Consider the following 26,490-nt stretch of genomic DNA (forward strand, 5'->3'; position numbering starts at 1 on the left):
TTGACCAATTTATCAGATTTTTTTTATTCACCACCATCATAAACAGAGTTATCCACATTTGACATATTTACTACTTAGTATAAGTCAAGATCATTTATGAATAAGTTAAAAAGCATTAGTTTCAACACAGATCCTTAAAGGACTCCACTTCTTACATCCATGAACAATATTTATTTCTACTCACCACTTTCTCCTTTTTACTAATTCGCAACCTGCCACTAACTGTTCTTTAGAGTTTTAGCTAAGGAACCTTGTTAAACTTCTGAAAATCCAAGCACGTAATTGATGTAATCTCTGCCATCTATACTGATTTTCTCTCAATAAAGCTGTGAGTTGAGTTATTCATTCTTTAGTAATCGTTTCTATAATTTGTCAAGAACAAACATGAAGCTGAGTAGCCTATAATTTCCTGATTTTCTTTTTTAAAAAAAACATCACATACAGTAGTTACGTTCCAATTATCTCGAGCTAATGTATAAGTTATACATTTTGCTAGATCAGTCATTCCACATTTACATTCATTAAGAATGTAATGAATCAGGTGGACGGCAACCTGTTACAATGTCTCTCTCAAGTATACTAGCATACCTTGTTTTGTTAACTACATTTGCTATTCTGATTCCTCACAAGGTTTCTGTTGCATCCTGTATCCCAGTACTGGTAGGAGGGAGAGGAAGAAGGACAGGAGAGAGGAGAGGAGGGGAGGGGAGGAGAGAGGAGAGGAGGTAATGTTGAGGTGTTGGATTGTAGTAATTCTAACCCACCCTCATCTATCAAAGGTCATAGGTGATTTTGGTTCACTCTCTCTCTCTCAACCCAAACTATTTCACAAGATGGTTGTTGTGGGGGAAAATAGAGAACACTATGCATGCCATCTTCAGCTCCTGATGGAATATAAAACAAATATAGGCAGATAATTTTACAGGAGACATGAAATATCCAAAGATCTGCATTTCTACTATTGAAGATTGTTCAAGAAGCTACTTTTATAACTGTTTAGCAATATTAATGCAGCTACACATAGGTATTTTTTAATCAGAAGACAGTTGCAAGAAATAATTGGTAATACAATGTTTGGTCTTATACTTTCAGTATATTAGATAGCAAGCAATTATTAATCCATAGGAAGAAACTAGAGAGAAAAACAACCAGAGGTCTAAATTTCTCTGCCCTAATACTTTTCAAAATTAACTGCTATGCAAAATCTGCACAATGCCTAAACAGGCAAAATACACGAGAATGCACAATATCTTAGGTAAATGATCGATCCCGTTTTCCCCTTTTAATCAACTTTTGTAGTTAAATAGGTCTATCATTAATATTAAAAAGCATATTTTTTGCCACTTATTCCTTCTTCATAATGTGACCCTTGAAGTGTTCCAGGTAAGATTCTCCTCACCTGTTATTAGTGTGACTGGATCCCAACCAAGATAGAATGAGACAGCCAACTGCGTCACACAGCCTTCAGTGATTACTGCAAAACTAAACTAATTTTCACTGTGTGTGTGTAATAAGCATTTGGTCCCTCAGGTATAAATTACCTATTAAACCACCTGGGATATTTGATATCCCCAAGGCATGCATGTTTACCATATCAGCTTTCAATATTCATTTTCTTTTCTTCATTTGAACAATCAAAACAAATTGGGAGAAAGCAAACAGAGACAAGGTCCCACTAATGCAAATACATTCTTTTTTCTGGTGAAGTAGAAACAAAGATATTGGGAACACACCGATTTACTACACAAATACACAGTGTATCTTTTTACCTAAGCATTCTGCTTAACTGGAGATCTGTTTCCTGTGACTTTGGATACTGCCCTGGATAATAAACGTCAACATTAAAACATTTTCAAAACATCTGAGATTCTACAGTTATCTTGCCTTGTAGGCCTAAATTTTAGTTTGTTCTTAGCCTTTATCCAAAAGTGGCTACTTGATTAGTAATTTGTATTTATTCACCTAATACATTAATGTGATAATCCTACTGATTGAAAAACAAGCTTTTTATTTCAAATTAAGCTGCACCTTTTAAAGCAGATTTACAAAACAGATTAAAATCCTACAGGAAACCGCAAATATATCCAATCAAACAGGGACGGTTTTTATACCTTCTTTTTCATTGGAAGCTCAAGTTACTTTAATTGCAAGAAGCCTAAAAATATGACCACTCTGAAATATACCCTATTCTTGGAGATGGGTACTCCAATCCTGAAATACATGTGATACTCCTAGTTTACCCATTTTATCAACTGAATTGTACTTCCAATAGTTGGACAGAAGTATATAGAAGGTACACAGCCTTGGGGCTGCAATTTTAACTTATTAACCAGGTTGGAAACCTTTCTTTTTTTTTTTTAACTTTTTTTTCTAACTAGAGCTTTATCATAAAGTAAAAAGAGGGAGAGAAAAAAGATTTCTTACTTTTGTAATGGGTTAAAACTGAATACAAAAAATTGATATTCCATGATTACTGATGTGAATCTCACGGTATTGTTTTGAAAGAGAATAATTTAAAGAAGTCACTAAGCATATTTTAGATATTCTAAATGAGCTGCTCTCAAAACATGAGCAGAACGAATATATTTGAATAGTGTTCTTATCACCTTGATGCTAATTAATGATGTAGATATCATTGAAAATACTGTAACAGGCAATAGATTAAACAGGAACACACACCCACTTTACATTTATATACAGATGTTCATTGATCCCAGTAAATTGTCTGTATCGTAAAAGCAAACATTCAAATATCATTTACTGTTTGGCAATAATCACACTGGGTGAATTAATAGTAGTCATATGTTAGTCAATTCACTGAAATCTTAGTTTATTTAAATCTCACTAATTTCAATGGGTTTACTTTAACTATGGCTCCATCGGGACCAAACTGGTGAACATTTGGAATAAGCTAGTGTAGCTATAATTTATTGTGATGGTCGACTTTCATTCCCCAATTCCCCATAAAAGGTTTCCTAAGTTCTTCATATCCTTTTCAACATTGTTAAATTCAATTACCTCTTACAAGAATGACATTTTCAAAACTAATGTGCACTCTAGTCTACGTTAATGAAGCTCTCCATTGCACACATTAGTTTTTGGTTACATTCCAAGAGATCAGACTCACAATGCCCTGTCTTGAACTTCAATCTTTTCAGAAAAGCAGAACTGCTTTGTGTGACATTTAACAGGTCATTCTTGCCACTCCGTATTCCAGGCTGACAACACTAGGCTCTGTTTTGGAGAACTCTTCCATGTACTCGCTGTATCGATTGTCTGCTGTGTTGGAGCCCTCTATTGTCCGAATACAGTCATTCTCGTGTAAGAGAGGCTGCTCCTTCTTAAAGCAGAGTGAGGTTTTAACTCCTGGTGACATGGGAGAGACAGACTCCTTCGCAAAGACAGCATCCAAATCCTTGTGTAAATGATGGCCCAATTTCTAATGTTAAGAAAAACAATTCAGAATTAGTAGATTTTATCTCTTTTCTTTCATCTGTCCCACTAGAATAGAATAGAATAGAATAGAATAGAATAGAATAGAATAGAATAGAATAGAATAGAATATTTTTATTTATAGACTGCCCTTCTCCCGAAGGACTCAGGGCGGTGTACAGCCAAGAATAAAATACAGAAAGAAAACAACTATACAAAACTAAAAACAACCCTTAAAAAACCTATTTGATATGGCTACTTATAGATAAAATATTACCCTCTAAAATTTACAAAAAATTTAAAACCCATAAAATCAATTTGATAATTTAAAATTTAAGCGAGTCCAGCAAGACGGAATAAGTAGGTTTTAAGTTCACGGCGGAAGGTCCTAAGGTCAGGTATTTATCGGAGTCCAGGGGGAAGCTCGTTCCATAGGGTAGGAGCCCCCACAGAGAAGGCCCTCCCCCTGGGGGCCACCAGCCGACATTGCTTGGCTGACGGCACCCTGAGGAGCCCTATTAATACTTATTCTAGTCTTCAGTCTTCTGGATAGGAAACCGCTTTGTAGTCTAGTCTGGTCTAGTCACTGTATATACCCTGTTTCCCCGAAAATAAGACCTCCCCAGATAATAGGCCCAATCAGGCTTTTGAGCGCATGTGCTAAAATAAGCCCTCCCCTTAAAATAAGCCCTCCCCGAAAATATTTAAATGCATGCACAGCCCGTCCCTGCCATTTCCTCTGGTTGCTTGCCACGCAAACCTGAGGTGAGGCGAGGCTGGAGGGGGGGAAGAAAGGGGAGAACATGCCCCATGCACCCCACACGCCCTTGCCTAATGGCCACTTCCGCAATCCTAGCCACCACGCCCCTTCTGTCATGCTAATGGCCATAGCAAACGCCATTAGGGAAGAACAGGGAAGCGGCTACAGGACATCTGGTCACAGCGATGTGGCCAGGCCGATGGCATGGTGCAGAGTCCTGGGAAGCATGGCTGGAAGCACGTGCACGGCCTCAGGTGCTAACAGCTGACAGCGGCTTTGTCAGCAGCAGCAGCCATGAGGTGACCACACTCATCGCCTCCTGCACCTCAAAAATAAGACCTCCCTGAAAATAAGGCCAAGCGCTTATTTTGGGGGTCAAAAGAAAATAAGACCCTGTCTTATTTTTGGGGAAACACGGTAGTCCCGTATTGTCTCTTCTCACAAGTAATGGCCTCCCTAACCTCACCTGGAGGCACTTCCCAGTTATGCTAATTTAACACTTTCTACTTGAAGATATGAGGGACTAAATATGGGTTTCCCTCTCACTTTAGTCTCCAGTTTCACACACTGCTTCCCTTTGGCAGACTTAGAATACTTTATTGTCACTTTGAATCTACGCTAATCGGCATACATTAAAATGAAATTACACTGCATTCAGTTCTCAAGGGGTCTCCACCTCTAATATAAACATAAACATGATAAGATAAATAAATAAATAAATGCAAAATTATTGTATTGATTGTTCATCCATCCATCCACTTGTTCCCGATGAGCAGCAACTCTAGACTGAAGTGATTTTACCAATTTACTACCGAGTTTCCCTGAAAATAAGACCGGGTCTTATATTAATTTTTGCTTCAAAAGACACGTTAGGGCTTATTTTCTGGTTAGGTCTTATTTTGAGAGAAACAGAGTACTAAATGCACCCATCTGGCTGACAAAACTTAATTTGGACTTATTTTGGGGGTAGGGCTTATATTACAAGCATCCTGAAAAATCATGCTAGGATTTATTTTCTGGTTGGGTCTTATTTTCGGGGAAACAGGGTATTAAGAGTCAGCTATCCACTATAATAAAAGTGCTGGTACTGGAGACCACAGTACAAGAAATCAAAAGACTCAACTGGATATCAGATTAGTGGAATCTTATTTTCTATATCCAATTGACAGAAAACAAAAGCAACCCTCTCCCAAACTACAAATACTTTAAGAAACAATCAATGGAGATTAAAACCACTCCTAGTTTTGGAATAGAGAAATGATTTTTGAGGGGGAAAGTGGTCCTATTTCAGAGTCAGGAATGAAATTAGTTGCCAGTACTCACATTTTCCAATTCTTTAATATCTTTCTCCAATTGTTTATTTTGCTCACTCAGGCTCATCACATGGCTCAGTACAGATTGCCGGGGATGCATTGTGTGATCAAACTGATGATACATATTTCTCCAAAACCTGTATGTATCAACACAAGGCTACATTAATACTCCAATCCGGGTGATGAGTTTATAAAATGCATAATTGAAACTTACTTAAAATTAAAGGCGGCTGTATCCGGCTCCAGAACTGAAAGTGACTGTGAAAATTGTTCATTGTAGGTTGGATTTAGGTATTTCCTGTGGTCATCCAAAAGAAAAGGCCACAAGGAAAAAGTCTTCTCTTTCAATCTTAAAGTAAGGAGAGCTTAGAGTTAAACGTTTGTCAATGGCTGAGGAATATCTACACTGTATCAAGGCATACAAAATGTGGGATATTTATGGTAAGAAAGGCATAAAGAGCAGAGTTTAATTACAATTATGAATGACAAAGAACTGTTTAACACTGCCTTCCTGTCCATTCTTACCCCATTAACATTCATTAAAGAGGACAAAAAAGAGAATACAATATAGATATCTATTCCGTTCCAAAGCTCCTATCCAACAAACTGGGGGGAATTTCAGGATGTGAAATGGCCATCGAAGGGAGGAAAAGAAAAGATACTGAAGGGAGAATTAGGTTCATGTGGTTTTCTTCTATATTAAAGGAATATATTAGGAAGATTTTGCACATATTAAAATCCAAACAAGCAGATTCCCCCGCCCACCCCCCACATATATATTAGGAGTTTCCTCCATGTGAAAAAGGATTCTGAGCCATCAGCACTTAAAAGAGCTACCTCACTGCTCAGCCTAGCAAAGCTTGATTTCCATCACTGATTTTATCTGATAGTTTAATATTTAATAGCCCTAAGGGGAAACTCTTTGACTACTTTTGGCAGTAAAGTGCAGGCCATTCCATTAGGCTCTAGCAGAAAGAAAGACTAAGTACTGGAACTCTTATTTCTCTTTTGCTACCACATTCCACCTCCCCACCCTCTCCTCTCCTTTCCTTCCCTTTTTTTTTCTTTTGAAAACTTATTTTATTTTTAAACTGTTGTTCCTCCCATACTTTAGACAGTGATTATTTTTCAGGCTGTAAGTCCCTGAAGACAGGGACTTCCTTTCTATACTGATGGGAGGCTTTCTAATCGTAGCATAAAAAATGGTGGAAGGAAAGACACAAGGGAGGAGGGAGGAATAAACGGAGAAGTTCAGTGCTGTGTTAATATATTGTTCCTAAGAGCCTTACTTGAGTTCTTCCCGCTCTTTTTGGCAGTTTCCAATGAAGTTTCCAAACTGGCATGAATGGATGTGCTCATGGATCTGAAGGAGAAAAGCTTCATTGTACTCAAAGGCCTGTGGAAACTGCTCTGTCAGGTGCCAGGCACATTCTAAAAATTGGGCAAACACGGGGGATATTTCCTTTGGGTCACCATCCAGTTGTCCACATCTACAAAATATAATATTCCATGTTAGTTAATGAGAGATGAAAATGATGCAATCCCCAGAGTATATGAGGAACGTTCACTAAGTCGTCTATGGATAAAGACTCGTAAAAAATGGTTGAAATGTCCTTTTTAAAACCTTTTTCTGTATTACACTTTAACACAGTTAACAGGGCAATTATTACTGAGGCACAAAAGAATTTCTAGGCACATTCACTGGGCTGTAGCAGGAGAACACAGCACTCCATATAAAACTGCTTTTTGAAGACCCTGACTTCTTTCACAACCAGTCCATTGTATAGTTTGGGGTGGCTGATACCTTATGGCTCCCAGGGACCTCCAGACTGGGCAAAGCTAAATATTTGCATTTGATTTTGGGGAGCAGGTGGTTTCAGGGGTGGGCTGATGGGGGTTCGAGAGAACCTCTAGCTAAGATTCTGTGCAATTTGGAGAACCCCCAAATTCCACTCCTGGCTGGCCCCACCCACTCTTCCCTCCCGAATCTCCACACAGCCTGTTTTGGATGCAGGTAAGTGCAGGGCCCACGTGGACGCTTGGGGAGGGTGAAAAACGGGCCACTTTGGAGCCTGGGGAGGCTGTTTTTGCCCTCCCAAAGGCTCGAGAACAGCCTTGGAAGCCTGGAGAGGGCAACCCCCCCCCAGTGCAGGAGGCCAACTAGGCCACACCCACCATGGCCATGCCCACCCAGCAACCAGGCAGAAAACCCCTTGCTAAAAATTTTGAAGCCCACCCCTGGGTGGATTGCATTGGTTTAAGGGACAAAATGATTCCCTTAAGCCTTCCAGAGACTTAGGTATCCATAACATTCAATATAAAACTCCAAATCCTCCAAAAGAATCAAAGTCACCCAACTCCAAAGAAATTTTTAAAAATTCCAGCACTATCCACTCTGGTAAAGTGTTTGCTCTATTTCCTGTCCTATATATGTCCATTAGCAGGGCATACAGAAATGGTCTGCTTGGCACGGAATAGAATATACCACAATAATTACATCTGTGGGAGGAAACTCTGTACAGCATTTGGACCCTAGTGATTCAAATAAAAATTATAATTTTAAGTTCAATTAGAACATAACAGAAAATAGAATGGAGAAAAAATGAAGCAAGTAATAATGGCAAAGGTACTTATTGTTAGTGGTCTATACCGTTTTTCCAAAAAACCCTTTGCAATAAGGATAGCTCTTCCAGCGAGAGAAAAAGTGTGTGAGAGTGTGCAATCATTTGAACATAATTTGCAACCTGCTAAAAACCAGAAAAGGGCTGTACAGCATCCAAAAAAATCTGATCAGTTAAGAGTTTTAAGTAAGTTAATTAAACCTCAGGTTTATTTTTTCAATCTTTATAAAATCTTGAATAGTATATAAAGCAATCAATTGTTCTAAAACAAAGTAAATATATATTTCCAATTTAAATTAAATATGTTTGAACAAGATTGCAATATACAGGCTTAGACACTGCATATTAATTTAACATAACATGGCACTTTACATAAAGAATTCAAATGTAGGCTTTTTACAGCAAAAAACGTTACCTATCTGAAAATTTGTGTCCAAAAGCAATCCAGTCTTTTTCCACCAAAACCTAGAAGAAATCATGTATCAGTTTTTAATCATGTAGTATGCTTTATGTTTTAATTTTAAAAAATATATTTTCCAAGTCACCATTTTTATTCTGGATTTCTTAGTTCAATGGCGAAAACAAAACAAGTTTTCCACAAATGGAAAATGAGGACTACAAGTACTTACGAACCATTCAGTTACACTGTTGCTAAAACAGGAGATATATGAGTGACAGGTCTGGGACACTGTAACTATCATGGTGTCCCCATGGTCATGTGTTCTTAATTTGGGTGCTTGGCAACCAGTGTATGCTTACAACAATTGCAGCACCCTGCAGTCATGATTGCCAATTGCGTTCTACACAGCCAGTTTCTAATAGGCAAAGCCAATAGCGAAGCTGGAAGGAAGTGGCAAGTTGTGGCCACGTGACATTGCACTTAATGTGATTAATGGTCGTAGCCATAACTGACATAAATTGGTGTGATCACATGATATTATACTTAATAACTGTATGTTTAGCAATGGAGATGCCAATCCCGATTGTGGTCAGTAAGTGAGAATTATCTGTATTATACATATATCTTTGCTCTTTTATACAAATATCACAAGCAAAAGAAACATAAAATGCAGGTTTCAAATAACACTGTAAAGTTCATTAATTACAGAATTTAAAAAACAAGGCACTGAGGTAATCCCAGATCAACCAGATCTTTAAGATATCTAGTCCAAGTTACCAGATATAGCAGACTCAACTGGCAAGTTACGACTTAAAATTAACACCAGAAACACATCAATAGCTTGTAATCTCAATTTATTGAGAAAATATCAATATAATCTCTGACTTTCTTTATCTGCTTGAAACATTTTTGAAATTACTTATTTTAAAATGCATACCTAACTAATATCTGACTCTTACTGATTCAAGAATTATTTGAATTGGGATCCACTGTATAATTTAATTACATATGAACATTAATGCACAGTATTATGTTCAATAGCCCCATTATTAAGCAGATGAGCAAATCTGAAACACAAAATTATCGAACTGCAAAGTTGGTCAGCGTTAGCATTGGCCAAGTGTGACTTAAGCTCGCTTTGCACACTTACACTTACCATGAATCCTTTAATTGTTCTATAAAAGGGATCCAATAATAGAGAACCCAAGGAACAGACCTGAGATGTCCGGTCCCAGCCATCAGAGCAATGTACTAATACACTTGCACTCTCAAAAGCTATGGCCTGTGGAAAGAACAAAACTTACTGATGTGTATAACAAAGAAAATGAATTCAACTGCTCAACTGAATTAAAATATTTAATTCATTCCAGCCTTTCAAGAACCCTTCAAATGTGCTGGAACTCTTAATTACCAAAAATTCTGGCCAACATAAATGAAGAACCAAAGGATCTGTAATCTATGTTACACTGTAAAGAAATTCTGGGAATGCACTCTCAACATATTTATAGGCCAGTGTTCTTAAATTTGGCAACTTTAAAGATGTATGGACTTCCCAGAATTTCTCATAATCACCCCGAGACAGCATATTTATGTCTGGATCTCACCTACTTGTTCAACATTTATTTACAGCTGATTGCTTGATGAAAAGAGGAAAAGAATTAATCAATCCACAGAACTCTGTTTGCCTTAATGACAAAATATGATTATCACAGCTTAAGCTATCAGTTTTGGCTCCTTTACTTTAGGAACACAACAGATTGCCTTATGGCAGGTTTGAATGCTTGCCAACTAAATATTTAGTTAATGTATGTGACATGAATAGCATATAAATTTAATAAATAATAATAAATGACTTAAACTACTTAAAAAGTCAGGCGGTGGCCAGTTATGATTACTATGATACATACTTCTTTTTTAAAAAGCCAAATTCCAAACAGAATGTGGGATTTTCTATTTAAACACATATGCTCTGCTACTAAACTATGGATCCTTGAAAAGTTGAAGACTTTAGAAATGAAATTTCCAAATTCCCTTGATCTGATGGTGCTTATTGAAGGCCATCTATATTCTCAAATAAATAATACCAATATCAACAATTTTGGACAAATTACTAAATGCAAATTACTTTAGCTAAGAAGATACCAGCATCCAACACTGCTTTGATGTGTCGCAGCCATCCAGAACTCTCCAAGCCAGAGAGAAAATCATTAACTGATAGGCCTCTTGTTCCACAAACTAAAATAAAATGAAACACAGATAAATTCAAATGCAGTAGTAGCATCTCTCTGTGCAAGAATCAAAAGTGGATTTTAGCAACTGCATGAACAAATCTGAATTTCTGAACTTGTTAAACATACAAAGTATTTTTTCTCTATCCTAGTTTCCTGTTTATGCCCCAATCTGTCTCAAACTCTGGTTTCCTCTATTAATTGATAATTATGCAGAAGCAATCTAGTGTAAAGTTCTTTTGTATTATAAAAGTAACATAATTATCTTCATAATTCTACTTTAAAAGAGTCCATCCATCAACTTACTAATCCTCAATACATCATTTAGAATGCACACCTGTTTTTTATCATTTAAATACTTACTATGAGGAATCATTAATGCAGCCATGCACTTGTTTGATATAACTCCTCAGTCTCCTCAGTTGGGCAAATATTGTAAACAGTGCTAATAGCTACTAAATTTGAAGGAATCATGAAGGAATAACTTCATGAGATTCCAATTAGGAGCTTCCCACAATTAAGTAATGTTTAAATGACATATTAATTATATTGCATAAATAAATCATAATAAAATAAGTACGTAAATTATGCATTATATTAAATGTATATAATTTATACATTCATATAAATATTTAGTAAAATCTCCCATTACTACAGTAGGATGGCAAGCTTTAATAATTTCTGAAATAATCAGTACATAAATAAAACCATAATAATTGATTAAATGCATATACTGCACGACTCCCAATAATTTTGCCTTGTTTACATTAAAAATGTAGCTGTTTTAATTGAACTGAAGTATATTCAACAGAGGAAATCTCATTAAGAGGATAGGCTCTCATAATACTAGAAAGTAGAATTTCACATTAGCAACATCTACAGCATGAAAATAGTGTATTTCAATACATCCTTTAATATGAACTAGATTTATGTAAAATCACTTTTGTGCAAGAGTGAATGTTGTACTCGAGAAATGTTTAATATTAGTGAAGTGCACATATATTCATACCTTCCAGAAGCTTTTGTAGGCTTGATCTCATTACATGGATATTTTCAATACCAACAAATTGGAATCTAATGTTGGAATAATTATCTTCATTTTCATAGCCTTTACCTGCTGCTCTATTGGCCAATGCATTCAGCTTGGAGAAAAAGAAGGTTAATCATGTATAGGAAACAAAGCAATATACGATTATAATAATTTGTATCATATATATCCTGAACAATATGAAACAGAAGAAAATTATATTTTTATAACTTGGCCTCTAAGCCTTAGGATTAGTGTGACTTTGCATTATTTCCTTCACCTAACTCAAATGATTAGCCATGTTGACTCCCAACTCAGTATCCTCAGATATCTTAGTTTCCTGTAAGTCACTCAGATCCTTTGGAAATAGAGTGGCATTTAATGAAAACAAATAAGGAAAATAAAATAAATATGAGTTTTCACAACATATCTGAACAATACAGAATTGAAAAAGTCTTCGTATTCTATTACCTACAAAGAGTGATAACCCATGATACATTTAACTATTATTAAATAAGTTACAATTAGCTAGCTTTGAAGACATAAGCCACAATTTACAAACTAAAATGTCTCTTGAAGGAAAATGGTTATGCAGAAGGTTTGAGAAATCCAAAAACAGCACCATGGGCCTAGGAAAAAAATCAGGATTGCTTTAGGATTTGAAAAGGAGTGCTGCATATGAGCATTTTGAAGCCCCTCTTTCAAAGAATGTGTAAACTCCCAAAAAACAAATGATGATGATGATGGTGGTGGTGGTCATATTGCTCATACTAGATCCTAAAAGAAATCCAGAACAGTATGGATTACAACAATCCAATTTTGATCCTTTCCATCTAAGAAATTGGCAATACTGCTATGCAACACTTTGGACTTGATTCCAGAGAGATTCTTTTTATCAGAATTATTATTATTATTATTATTATTATTGTTTCAATTTCTATACCGCCCTTCTTCCAAAGGACTCAGGGCGGTTTACAGTCAAAGTAAACTGTAGGGGGCCTCTGGTGGCTCATCAGGCTAATGCAGCCTGTTATTAACAGCAACTGCCTGCAATATTGCAGGTTCAAATCCCACCAGGCCCAAGGTTGACTCAGCCTTCCATCCTTTATAAGGTAGGTAAAATGAGGACCCAGATTGTTGGGGGGCAATAAGTTGACTTTGTATATAGTATACAATTGGATGAAGACTATTGCCTGACATAGTGTTAAGCCGCCCTGAGTCTTCGGAGAAGGGCGGGATATAAATGCAAATAAAATAAATAAATAAAATAAATAAAGTAAAATCAATTAATACAAGGAAAATTTAGAGTTAGTTGAAGAACTTAAAACCAATAAAACCCCTTAGGCCAGTCCTGCACGGTGAAACAGAAATGTTTTCAGCTCGCGTCGAAAGGTCCGAAGATCAGGGAGTTGACGGATACCTGTTGGTAGTGTGTTCCACAGGGTTGGTGCCCCCACAGAGAAGGCCCTCTTCCTGGGTGTCGCCAACCGACATTGACTGGCCGACGACACCCCAAGGAGAACCTCCCTATGGGAGCGCACTGGTCGATGGGAGATCGCCGGTAGCAGCAGGCGGTCCCATAAGTAACCCGGTCCTTTGCCATGGAACGCTTTAAAGCCTTGAATAACACCTTGAATTGCACCCGAAAGACCACCGGAAGCCAGTGCAGCCTGCGCAGGAGAGGTGTTATATGGGAGCAACGAGTCGCTCCCTCTATCACCCACGCGGCCGCATTCTGAACTAATTGAAGTCTTCTGGTTATCTTCAAGGGAAGCCCCATGTAGAGAGCATTGCAGTAGTCCAGACGGGAAGTGACGAGGGCGTGAGTGACTGTGCACAAGGAATCCCGGTGTAAGAAGGGACACAACTGGCGTATCAGGCGGACCTGATAAAAAGCTCCCCTGGCGACGGCCGTCAAATGCTCTTCTAACGACAGTCGTGCATCCAGAAGGATGCCCAGATTGCAGACCTTCTCTGTGGGGGCCAATGACGCGTCCCCCACAGACAGCGATGGCCTCAGCTGATTATACCGGGATGCCGGCATCCACAGCCACTCAGTCTTGGTGGAGTTGAGTCGGAGCCTGTTTTTCCCCATCCAGACCCGCACGGCCTCCAGACAACGGGACATCACCTCAACGGCTTCGCTGGGATGGTTAGGGGTGGAAATGTACAACTGCGTATCATCAGCGTACAGATGACACCGCACCCCAAAACCACGGATGATCTTGCCCAGCGGCTTCATATAGATATTGAACAGGAGAGGCGAGAGAACCGACCCCTGGGGCACCCCACATAAGAGGCGCCTCGCGGTCGATCTCTGCCCCCCTGCCAACACCGTCTGCGACCGGTCAGAGAGGAAGGAGGAGAACCACCGAAAAACGGTGCCTCCCACTCCCAGCCCCTCCAGCCGCCGCAGCAAGATACCATGGTCGATGGTATCAAAAGCCGCTGAAAGATCTAATAGGACCAGGACAGAAGAACAGCCTCTGTCCCGGGCCCTCCAGAGATCATCCACCAATGCGACCAAAGCCGTTTCAGTGCTGTACCTAGGCCGGAAGCCGGACTGGAACGGGTCCAGATAGACAGTTTCATCCAGGTACTCAGGAAGCTGATGCGCTACCACACTCTCAACAACCTTCGCCACAAAACGAAGGTTGGAGACCGGACGGTAGTTCGATAAAACAGCTGGATCCAGGGAGGGCTTCTTGAGGAGGGGTCTCACCATAGCCTCTTTCAAGGCCGTAGGGAAGACACCCTCCCTCAGAGAAGCATTAACAATTCCCTGAAGCCAGCCTCGTGTAACCTCCTGTGTGGCCAGTACCAGCCAGGAGGGACACAGATCCAATAAACATGTGGTTGCATTCAGCCTTCTCAGTATCCTGTCCATGTCATCGGGAGCCACAGTGTCAAACTCTTCCCAGATGACAGCCTCAAGATCCGCCTCCATCATCCCATCTGAGACTACCCAATCTGTGTCCAGCCCATCCCGAATCTGAGCGATTTTATCGTGCAGATATTGTCCAAAGTCCTCAGCACGGCCTTGCAAGGGGTCTTCCCTAACTCCCTGAGTAAGAAGGGAGCGGGTCACCCTAAACAAGGCTGCTGGGCGGTTATCTGCCGACGCAATAAGAGCGGAGAAATACTCACGTTTCGCCGCTCCTATCGCCACTAGATAGGTCTGAATATGTGACCTTACTAGTGTTCGCTCAGATTCAGAACGGCTGGCCCTCCAATTACTCTCTAGGCGTCTTTTCCGGCGCTTCATCTCTCTCAACTCCTCGGAATACCAAGGAGCCGGTCGAGACCGGCGCCGGGTCAGAGGCCGCAAAGGCACGACGCGGTCCAAGGCCCCCGCCGCCGCCCTTTCCCAGGCGGCGACGAGTTCTTCAGCCGAGTCGTGGGTTAGGTCCTCAGGAAGTGGCCCAAGTTCCGTCAGAAACCTCTCCGGGTCCATCAGGCGCCTGGGACGGAACCAACGTGTCAGTTCCGTCTCCCTGCGGTGCGGGTTAGCGGTTCGAACGTCCAACCGAAGGAGAGAATGATCCGACCATGACAAGGGTAGAGTGACTAAATCCCTTGATTCTAGATCATTCAGCCACTGTCCAGAGATAAAAATTAAGTCCAGGGTGTTTCCCCCAATGTGAGTGGGACCATCAACTAACTGGGTCAGGTCCAAGGCCGTCATGGAAGCCATGAACTCCCGAGCTACAGCAGATGACTCACCAAGCGATGGCAGGTTGAAGTCCCCCATAACCATAAGTCTGGGGGTATCAACTGCCAACTCAGCTATCATCTCCAGCAGCTCGGACAGGGTTGCTGTCACACCGCAGGGAGCCAGAGCACCTATCTCCAATTCCAAAGGAATCTAAACATTACTGGAACTGTGCAGTTGTGATATTATTATTATTATTATTATTTATTAAACTTTTATACCGCCCTTCTCCCGAAGGACTCAGGGCGGTGTACAGCCAAGATAAAAAACAATAAATATACAAAGTTAAAAATCAATTTAAAATACCTATTCAATAGTGGCCGAATTAAAACCGTCCAATTTACCAACCTAAAATACCCCATATAAAGTTACAGGAAATATGAAAAATTTAAAATTTAAAATTTAGAAATTTAAAAATCTAAAAATCAGTCCAGTCCGCTTGGATGAATAAATAAGTTTTAATTCTAAAGGTCCAAGGTCAGATATTTGGCGAAACCGGGGAAGGTCGTTCCAGAGTAGGAGCTCCAACAGAGAAGGCTCTTCCTGGGGCCGCCAGCCGGCACTGCTTGGCGGACGGCACCTGAGAAGACCTCTCTGTGAGGCGTGCGGGTCGATGGGAGGCATAAGGTAACAGCAGGCGGTCCCGTAAGTACCGGGCCCTAAGCCATGGAGCGCTTTAAAGGTGGTAACTAAAACCTTGAAGCGCACCGAAGACCACAGGCAGCCAGTGCAGACTGCGCAGGAGTGGTGTTACCCGGGAGCAACGTGGTGCTCCCTCAATCACCCGCGCAGCTGCATTCTGGACTAGCTGAAGTCTCCGGGTGCACCTCAGAGGTAGCCCCATGTAGAGAGCATTGCAATAATCCAGGCGAGAAGTGACGAGAGCGTGAGTGACCGTGCATAAGGCATCCCGGTCCAGAAAGGGGCGCAACTGGCGCACCAGGCGGACCTGGTGAAAAGCTCTCCTGGAGACGGCCGCCACATGGTCTTCAAACGACAGCCGTCCATCCAGGAGAACGCCCAGGTTGCGCACCCCTTCCGTCGGGGCCAATGACTCACCCCCAACAGTCAGCTGCGGGTGCAGCTGACTGTACCGAGATGCCGGCATCCACAGCCACTCCGTCTTGGATGGATTGAGTCTGAGTCTGTTTCTCCCCATCCAGACCCGTACGGCCTCCAAACAACGGGACAGCACTTCGACAGCTTCGCTGGGGTGGCCTGGGGTGGAGAAGTACAGCTGAGTATCATCAGCGTACAGATGATAACTCACCCCAAAGCCACTGATGACCTCGCCCAACGGCTTCATATAGATGTTGAACAGGAGAGGCGAGAGAATCGACCCCTGTGGCACCCCACAAGTGAGGTGCCTCGCGGTCGATCTCTGCCCTCCTGTCAACACCGTCTGCGACCGGTCAGAGAGGTAGGAGGAGAACCACCGATAAACGGTGCCTCCCACTCCCAACCCCTCCAACCGGCGCAGCAAGATACCATGGTCGATGGTATCAAAAGCCGATGAGAGATCTAACAGGACCAAGGCAGAGGAGCAACCCCTGGCCCTGGCCCTCCAGAGGTCATCCACCAACGCGACCAAAGCTGTCTCCGTGCTGTGCCCGGGCCGGAAGCCGGACTGGAACGGGTCTAGATAGACAGCTTCCTATAATCCTAGGAAAAGGTATGTTTGCATTAAAGTAGTCCTGACAGAGCTGCAGTTGCAAAATACATTTCAAAACACTTTTTTTCAAACCGAAGATAAGTCATTGCATGACCCTATTTAGAAAATACTGAAAATTAGTAAGTAGGAACCAAATAACAATAACAATTTATTAGATGTATATGCTGCTTGATATCCAGCGACTCTGGTCAGTTTACAACTACTCTTAAAATTTTAAAAGCAGGAAAAACCCAACAATAGACAAAATTAAAGAAAAAAGACAGTAAGAATGCCAAAACCAAACTGAAGAAAAGAAAAACCCAGCTACAGACTTACTTTTGGTCTGGTGTCCATGACATACATATAGTGGTTATTGGGATTAGCTTTACTTATTGCTTGCAACATGTGTTCATCCTCCAGACATCTGGCACTGAATCCTGAGAGGGGTTGACTACACCTGCAAATGGTAGCCTGGTGAGAAAAAAGAGGGGTAAATATAAAGAAAATGTTGCTCTTTAAACCTGGTGAAGGTAGGAACAGTCAGTGTATAGCTATCTTGAAATATAACAACAAAAGGGGGGAAACCAAGGCTCCAGTGTTTCAAATCTGTACTTGTAAAACTTTTTTTTTGGGGGGGGGAATATGCTCAGTTTTTCTATAATGATAGATTTAAAACACAAATAACTTATGTTTGCTGCAGAAGTATATTTGCAAATATAGCTGATTTGCATCAGTGTCATTGATACTGTCATTGACCAATATGTTCACTTGCTTCTGATGATCATGCATGTTAGCCTAGCTGTAGGCTATGGATTCCTCAGAGAAAGGATTATCAACCTGTGACTTTTCTAACTATGGATAATTGCTACATTAATAGCTAAACAGAAAACTAAGGGAACTAACTAATACTCTATTTCTTTATGTTTGACAACTTATTATGGTCAGAAATACCCGGTCATATTATTATTACTACAGGTTGTCCTTGACTTACACTTGCTCATTTAACAACAGTTCAAAGTTATTAACAACCTTGGAAAAAGTGAATTATGACTTGTCCTCAGTTATGACCGTCGCACCACTCCCATGGTCATGTGATGTCAATTTGAGAATTGGGCAGCTGGCACACATTTATGACCATGGCAGTGTCTTGTGGTCACGAGATCGCACTCTGCAATCTTCCCAGGCAGCTTCCTACAGGCAAAGTCAATTGGGGAAGCCAGATTCACTTAACATTCATGATTCATTTAACAATAGCAGTTAAAAATGGTTTGTAAAATCAAGGGGTGATCAAGTGATGACTCATTTAATGACCACATTGTTTAGTAAGTGAAATTCCAGTCCAAACTGTGGTCGTAAGTCAAGGACTACTTGTATTATGAGCATCCACTTTCATTGCACTAGAATAGATCTAGGGACCTAGATTACTGTACTTACCCACTTTGTCTTTTCCTGTACTGGAAAATAGCCTTTAGATACTTGCGTTGAAAAGAAATCAGACTATACCTCATTATCTTTATGATAATATGAGAGCACAGGGAACCTTCCTTTGCTTCGGAATTTAGAACTGCCAACAATTATGGGCTTGCTTGCACTCTTGGGAACATAAAGGTCTCTAGGATATGTCTCACAAATCTGTGAAAGTTTAAAAAAAGAAATTGCAAACAAAAAACACGTTAGGTATGTTCTATATCCAATTTCCATTTTTTATCAGAAACACCTGGGATATCTAAAGATTCTCAATATCAGAAAAATGGATGGAAGTGAAAAGGAATGAGAGAATAGAACACAGTTTCAAATGCAGTAATGTCCAGTCTTATCTATCTCTTCTGGCTGAATGTAATGATCAAGAATGAGACCATAGCAATTGACCACATATTTAAATGAGGTAATACAGTTCTCCAAGTTTGTGATAAAAGCCAGAGCTAAAATGAGGGAGCGTAGATTAAAATTCTCCACTCAAATTTCCCGAATTCTTCAAAAACAAAAACAAAGTATTACTAAAATTTTGAACTCTGACTTTCTCTAAAAAGAATAGCAAATGAAAATATGGGTAACCATGTGATAGAAATATATACTGACAAATATTTCTACCAGTAATCCTAGCACTTATAGCCTCTGGATTTCCATATTTCCCTTCTACAATATGTCTATTTCAGTATATATTTTCAATACAAATGTCACATAGTTACAAAGAAAAAGTTAACAGAGTACAGCTCACCAGTTGCAATGGAAGTTGACATGAGAAACATAAACAGGAATCATTTTTAAAATGAAAATATAAATAAAAATATACAAGAACAAAAAAGGAAAAGAGAAACTAGACAAGACACACACACACACAAAAATATTGTTTTAACAATCTCCAGTCAAGTCTTGATCTCTGTTAACCTGGAAAGAAGCAAGCACAGTCTAAACACAGCTATTCTGAATTGTTTTTCAACCTCTATATGTAACATCTGAATAGTTCTTGCAGATCATCAGTTGTCCAACCCCCTAGTTAGGGACTCAAAGAAATTATTAAAAAGTTGTATGACTCAAGAGTGTGCTTTTAGAACAGAATTCTGAAATGAGAAGAGAATAAATCAATCACTGTTCCTCCCCTGATATGAAAGCAACTGTCCTAGTATTCAAAAATCCATTCGATCTCTGTAAAATTAACAGATGCATCATAAACGTATGAGAAACCTATTACCTTATAATCGTGGTTTGCATCCGATAGTTGCCATTCAGAGTTAGGCACACCCATCCGATCGTATTCTTCCGTGAGGTCAATGATTTGCCAGCCTCGCACCCTCTCTTCCTCATTTTGCTTTGGATTATATGAAAAGGCATATAATTCATCGTATCGTGCTAAAACAGGAGGAGGGGGGAAAGAAAAAAAAAGAGTTTGACCTTTGTTGTCTAGTTTTTTAAACAAATAAGCAGAGCAACCCTCTGTACCAAACATATTGAAATGAAGAAAGCTGCCTCCTACCTGGTTTTGACAGCTGAAGCAAAGAGTTATAAATATCATGGCAATCTCTTTCTCTGGGAACAATGAAGTGAACTATTCTGAAGTTCTTACACTGAATCACTAAGGGGCAGCCAGAAGTAGTTAAAGCAAGTTTCTCCACCGCAGCAATATGATGGTGTAATATCTACAGCATACAAGAAACCACAAAAAGTGTAAGTTAAACCATGCAATCTTTCAACAATCTTAAGTTTCCAATGAGGGTGCATAAAATCTGCACCAGTTTCCCCATTTTAGCTCTCTCCAGATGTACTGATGCTACATCTCTCAGAATTGTGGGCATTCTGAAAGCTGCAGTACCAACACATATAGTGAGCATCAGGTTCACACAAGGGGACATACATGTTCACCATAAAGAGTATAATAATGTAATATTCCGTCAAAGTTGCTTGCTGCTCTTTTTCCATTTGAAAAGTAATTTTCAGTGGAGATTTCTCATTTTGTTTAGGCAGATGCACCCTATGTATTCTACTTCACTGATTTTATACAGGAGACTGCAGTTAAAGCTTAAAATTTTTCAAATACACACTGTATTATAGTGGCAATGAAGCACAGAAAAATTTTATGAAGATTCTTTTTAAGAAGAATCTTATAAAGATATGCGCAAAACAGTTATTACACACTCAATTTCCATGGTTGGGACTGCTATTAGAGTTCTAACATAAATGTCACAGGGCACTTTTGAAAAGTTATGTACATCAGCCCATATGTTTCTTGGAAGTTACACAATGTAGAAAAATAATAAGTAAAGGAATGCAGCATAAAACCTTATTCTCCTTACCCATGTCTCTTTCTGGCTGGAATCTATAAATAACAAGTGAGTTGCTGTAAGGTAAAGAGTTCCTGTTTGTGACTTGATGTTTGTGCTGAATCGGTCTAGCAATTTCACCTGTTCAACCTGCATTTTAAAAAAAGGCAAAGCATTGCATGAAACTAATCAACAATAGCTCAACATAACTGAAATCGATTTATTGCACAGAAAGCTGTCTGATACAGTTTACTCATAGATTTCACTAAAGTTCATAGCAATATAGTTCTTTCCTGACTGTCTGTATGGATTGTTCTCTAGATATCAAAAGTATTGAAAGAATTGAAGAGGATGCTCTTATGCTTTGTTTGGAGCCAGATCACAATGAGCATCTTCTGGATTCCATTGTGAAATACTTTCAGCCTGGGGGAGCATGAGATGAAATAGCTGCTCTAGGCTACAATCCACTGAAATTAGGACATGAGTGTTTCTAATTATGAGAGTCCTGTTCATGCCCAACTCTTCATATCTTAAACTGCAGTACTGGATGTGCAAAAGTTAAAAGTATGCTCCAAGAACACAGCAAGATCTGGTTCACATGCAATGCTTCATCTCTATCGGACAGAGATACAGACCTATGTATTTATAATGATCAGGGAAATGCCAGGTTAAGAATACTGATAATTATTGCCAGATATGCAAAAAGAGAGATCAAGCAAGAGCTATTGGCAGAGGAAGGCTATTATCAGTTACTTAAAAGAATGCAAGGAAAGCAAATCAATATTACATTAATTCAAGTCTATGCTCAAACCATGAATACAGAGGAAACAGAAGCCAAACAGTGCTAGAGTAACTTACAATACATTGTTGACACAATGCAATGAAAAAAGCTTCATTTAATTTGCTAAATTTGAAAATAAAACAGCATCTGGAATAATGAGGAAACATTAAACAGTGTATAAGAAGTAGGCAAACCTAGAAAATGATAAAATACCAGCAGAATTATTTATTGCAAGATTATGCAGTTGAATTGCTATTTGCAATGTATAAACAAAAACAGAAAAACAGCAGCAGCCAAGAAATTACAGAAAAAATTACTTCAATAGCAAAGATGACAGTGCTGAAAAAATGCTCAAACTTCTGAATTATTACATTTACTTCACATACTAATGCTCAAGAATTTGTATTCCAGAATTCAACAGTACATGGAATGAGAATAAAATGCAAGCCTGAATTTGGAAGAGATAAGGGTTTCCAAAATCACATTGCTAACATCCAATAAATAATGAAACAGTAATGTTTTTTTTAAAAAAGAGCATTTACCTTTGCTTACTGTGTGCCCTTTGAATTTTTTTTTTAAACGTGCTACTGGCAGCTTACCTATGCCTGTCCTTGAGTGGCACACAATGAATTTCAGAGATGCTGATCACAACTAAATGTGGTGCCTGGAAAAATCGAAGGCAATGTAAAAGCGGCTGATAAGCCTGCTAGTTAGGTTCCCACTAACACATGCTTCCAGGAAACGAGAGAATCCGATACAGACAAATCTGTCAAAATGATAATTCCACGGATCAAGAAGAGGCTGAAGCTACTGAGTAGCAACCCTTGCAAGGTGTCTCACAGGCTGCTGAAATTCCAATTTTATCTACCCTTAGGTTGGAACCATAACCGAAATGCAAAAATACACGCTATTATTTTAAGCCTCTCCGGATAGGAAGAATGCATAGAGCCTTAAAAGGTGGACGATTCCTTGGAAACATCTAAGTACTTCGCAGGAAACAGTCCGCCTTCTCCAAAACAAAAGATCCAAAAAACCCTCAACAGAATGCCAGGCACCAGCCAGGTTAATGTCACTCAATATTGCACCCCCCAAATTAATTCTTTAATGAATGAAGAGTTCTAAATGTGATTTGAATTCTGGGGACTGGGGATTCTACACATCTCTCTGGAGGGCAGCTGGGAACGAAGAGGCCGGAGGGAGCGGATCCTAGTCATCCCAAGGGAAGCCCGCCCGCTGCCACGGAGTAGAACCGGAGCAGAACCTGGGCAACCGGAGGAATTAGCCGAGCCACAAGTTAAGGCTCTGCTGCTCCCAGTTAACCGGCTGCCAAGCGGGCCGAGGCGGAGGGAGAATGTTATTATTACCTTCGTGGTGCGGATGTGCTCCATGATGCCACCACGCCCAAACCAGTCCAGCAGCCACAGGAACCACCAACGGCAACCACCGCCTGTTTCTCACTGGAAGCAGACCCGGCGTCTCCAGGAGACACTTCCTGATAACTGAACTGAGAGGGTTGGGAAGGGAGGGAAGAAGGGAGGGAAGGAGGAATGGCAGCTAGAAGGCCGACGTGTCCCACAGCGACCTCTAGCGCTCGGAAGACTCAGTTTGTTCGTTTGTTTAAGGATTTGTTTAAGGATTAAAGTCATACGCTATCCAAATCCATCTCGCTATCCTAAATCCATCTCGCTATCCAAAGCGAATTTGAGCTGCTTACAGTGCAACAAAGTAGAAAACTAATTATCAATATATTTAAAATTATAAGGGTTAAATATCAACAGATAAAGCGCAGACAGGTGGTGGGGTAGACTGACCTGCATCCTTGTATTCTTGCGCCTGCATTGGTATACCGAAGAAAAGTTATGGATTCATGAAAGAGAAAAGTGGCGATAATTGACATATCATATTAATCACATCCTATATGGATGTGATTATTGCCGTTATTGCAATTGATGGAGTTACGATTCAATAACATTCAGGAAACTAGCAGGGCAAACTAGTGTACATCAACAGGGAGCAAATCCCACACTCACTAGCACTGATGATGTTACCTAGCAGGTAATGGAATATCTGCAAACAAACACCCAGCTCAGAGAGCACCATCGATTCCAATGACTTAAAAAATTCAGAAAATTAGGCTAGCATCTTTAAGATTTTGTCCTGATTTTACTTATACTGAGTGACGGAATAATATGTATAGGCAGTCCTTGACTTACAACAGTTCATTTAGCGACCGTTCAAAGTTACGACAGCACTGAAAAAAGTGACTTATGACGGTTTTTCACACTTATGAACTTTGCAGGATTCCCATGGTCATGTGATTAAAATTCAGACGCTTGGCAAGGAGTTCATATTTAATGACGGTTGCAGTGTCCTGGGGTCATGTGATCCCCTTTTGCAAACTTCAGACAAGCAAAATCAATGGGAATCCAGATTCATTTAACAACCTGTTACTAACTTAACAAATGCAATGATTCACTTAACAACTGTGGCAAGAAAAGTCATAAAATGGGGCAAACTCACTTAACAAATATTTCGCTTAGCAACATAAATTTTGGCCTCAGGACTACCCGTATGTGCAAATCTGCCTGTGTTTCTGAACTCTGTGCTTCTTTGCTTCTTCAGCATTCAGTTTTCTATCATTCTCTTTGGCCTGTCCTAGAAAGCAAGCAAAATGGAAAGAAGGAAACAGTTCTGATAAGCCCTGACCAGGATATTTCTCTCATGTTAAATGTTCAGTTAGGTTCGCTGATTATTGTAAAATACTGGTATTGATACATGGTACATATGCAATGTATATCTCTGTGAAAATATAACACATCTATTTTGTTCCTTTATGTATTTTGACACTTACATTTTAATATGTTGGTCCGAAGGCAGTGGGTTATGGGTCAGAGGAAGTTAATGGCGCAACAAATAAGTCAGTGTTGAAAGTGTCACAAAGACACTGATTGGTTAACTGGAATGCTTGTGACATCATCCTCCTGGCCAATCAAACAGAGACCTTCCAACCACCAAGGAATTTGTGGAACACATTAGCTTGTAAATTTTCAGGGAAAGGGTTAAGTTAATTGTTTCTTTCAATTTTTACAGATGATGGGAAAGATTCACATTAGCGACAGTAATGTCAAGGAAGAAAGACCTTTCAAACCTGGGGCTTCTCTGGCGAGGGGGTCCCACGGCCAATAATGCAATCAGGTAAAAAAAAAAGGCAGAGTATTTAGGACAGTCATTAAGGTTATTCAAAGATTTATTGCATCCAAAAAAGGTCCTTTGGTGATACATCAATAGCACTCTGGGGTGCTGTTATTGCTACTCCTAATTAATATTAAGTCACGGTTATTAGATTGTAAGCTGAAACTTATGAATAATCTTAGGACATCTCAAGAACTAAAGTACTGATTGTGATATGTTCCATGAGATGGGTTAAGAATTATCTTGAAAAAGTATGTTTTTCTGGATTGTTTTTAAATAGCTATTAAATAAATTAAAAATGAGAAGGAACATTATGTACTGTATACATGTATCTTTCATTGGGTATAAGATGAAAAAAAAGATGTTGAGACTCTAGAAAAAGTGCAAAGGAGAGCAAAACCAGGAGATTAGGGGACAGGAGATAAAACATATGAAGAACGGTTACATGAACTGGGAATGGCTAGTCTAGTGAAGAGAAGAACCAGGGGAGACAAGATAGCTGTCTTCTAATACTTGAGGGGCTGCCACACAAAGGAGGGGGTCAAGCTGTTTTCCAAAGCATCTGAAGGCCAGGCAAGGAATAATGGATGGAAACTGATCAAGGAGAGATTCAACCTAGAAATTAGGAGGAACTTTCTGACAGTGAGAACAATCAACCAATGGAACAGTTTGCCTTTGGAAGTTGTGGGAGCTTCATCACTTGAGACATTCAAGAAAAGATTGGACTGCCATTTGTCAGAAATGGTATAGGGTCTCCTGCTTGAGCAGGGGGTTGGACTAGATCAGGGGTCTCCAACCTTGACAATTTAAGACTTGTGGACTTCAACTCCCAGAGTTCCTCAGCCAGCAAAGAATTCTGGGAGTTGGAATTCCACAAGTCTTAAAGTTGCCAAGGTTGGAGACCCCTGGACTAGATGACCTATTAGGTCCCTTCCAACTCTGTTAATCGGTTAACCGGTTAATGAAGGAATAGTAAATGAGGAAATGAAAATTGCCTACAAGTATCATTTTTAACAAAACCATAATTCGCCGTGACATTCTTGAACCTCTTTAACACCTATACAAAACAGGAATTTTTAGCAGGTGATGAACTTTTTTTTTGCATCAGGAATGGATTATCTGTGGCCCTGGATCGGATTCAAACTTCCCTGCAAGAGACAAGTCCAGACATTTGGTAAGAGCCATTTCTCCTGGTCTCACAACTAAGCAATGTCAAAAGAGGAAAAAAAATCAGAAGGCTATCCCATGCCTTACCTGCTTGCTATGTGTTTGCCAATAAATAATCTCTAAAAATATTATTGCTATTATTTCCCTTTATATATGTATGTGTATGTATGTTTGGTCAGCATAAGGCAGCAAACATACTTAACACTCCTGTCTATTTTCCCACAATTCTGTTAGGTTTTGATTTTAACATAGTTTTGTATCAGTTTAATATGTCTCTTAAGGGTGCAACATTCATGTCTTCTTCCTTTGTGTGAGACCACGGAGGTCACTGTTTCTCAACCTCAGCCACTTTAAGATGTGTGGACTTCAACTCCCGGAATTTGAAGTCCTCACATCTTAAAGTGACTGAAACTGACTACCCTAGACTTTATTTGCATTACTAGAATTG

General features: G+C 39.7%; 1 protein-coding gene across 1 annotated transcript; it reads right to left on the reverse strand.

Annotated features, from left to right (window-relative positions):
- On the reverse strand, nucleotides 1–23,189 carry MTMR6 (myotubularin related protein 6). Its single transcript, XM_058185648.1, has 14 exons — nucleotides 23,048–23,189; nucleotides 20,936–21,052; nucleotides 20,119–20,281; nucleotides 19,837–19,994; nucleotides 18,648–18,776; nucleotides 17,481–17,615; nucleotides 11,764–11,896; nucleotides 10,652–10,761; nucleotides 9,683–9,808; nucleotides 8,542–8,591; nucleotides 6,795–6,995; nucleotides 5,720–5,854; nucleotides 5,516–5,642; nucleotides 1–3,439 (listed from the first exon to the last, which is right to left on the reverse strand). The coding sequence occupies exons 1-14, from the start codon at nucleotides 23,069–23,071 to the stop codon at nucleotides 3,185–3,187; spliced, it is 1,863 nt and encodes a 620-aa protein (XP_058041631.1). The 5' UTR covers nucleotides 23,072–23,189; the 3' UTR covers nucleotides 1–3,184.
- Between the last annotated feature and the right edge of the window lie 3,301 nt (nucleotides 23,190–26,490).

Source organism: Ahaetulla prasina, chromosome 5 (genome assembly GCF_028640845.1).
Source record: "Ahaetulla prasina isolate Xishuangbanna chromosome 5, ASM2864084v1, whole genome shotgun sequence".
In the NCBI taxonomy this organism is placed as follows: domain Eukaryota; kingdom Metazoa; phylum Chordata; class Lepidosauria; order Squamata; family Colubridae; genus Ahaetulla; species Ahaetulla prasina.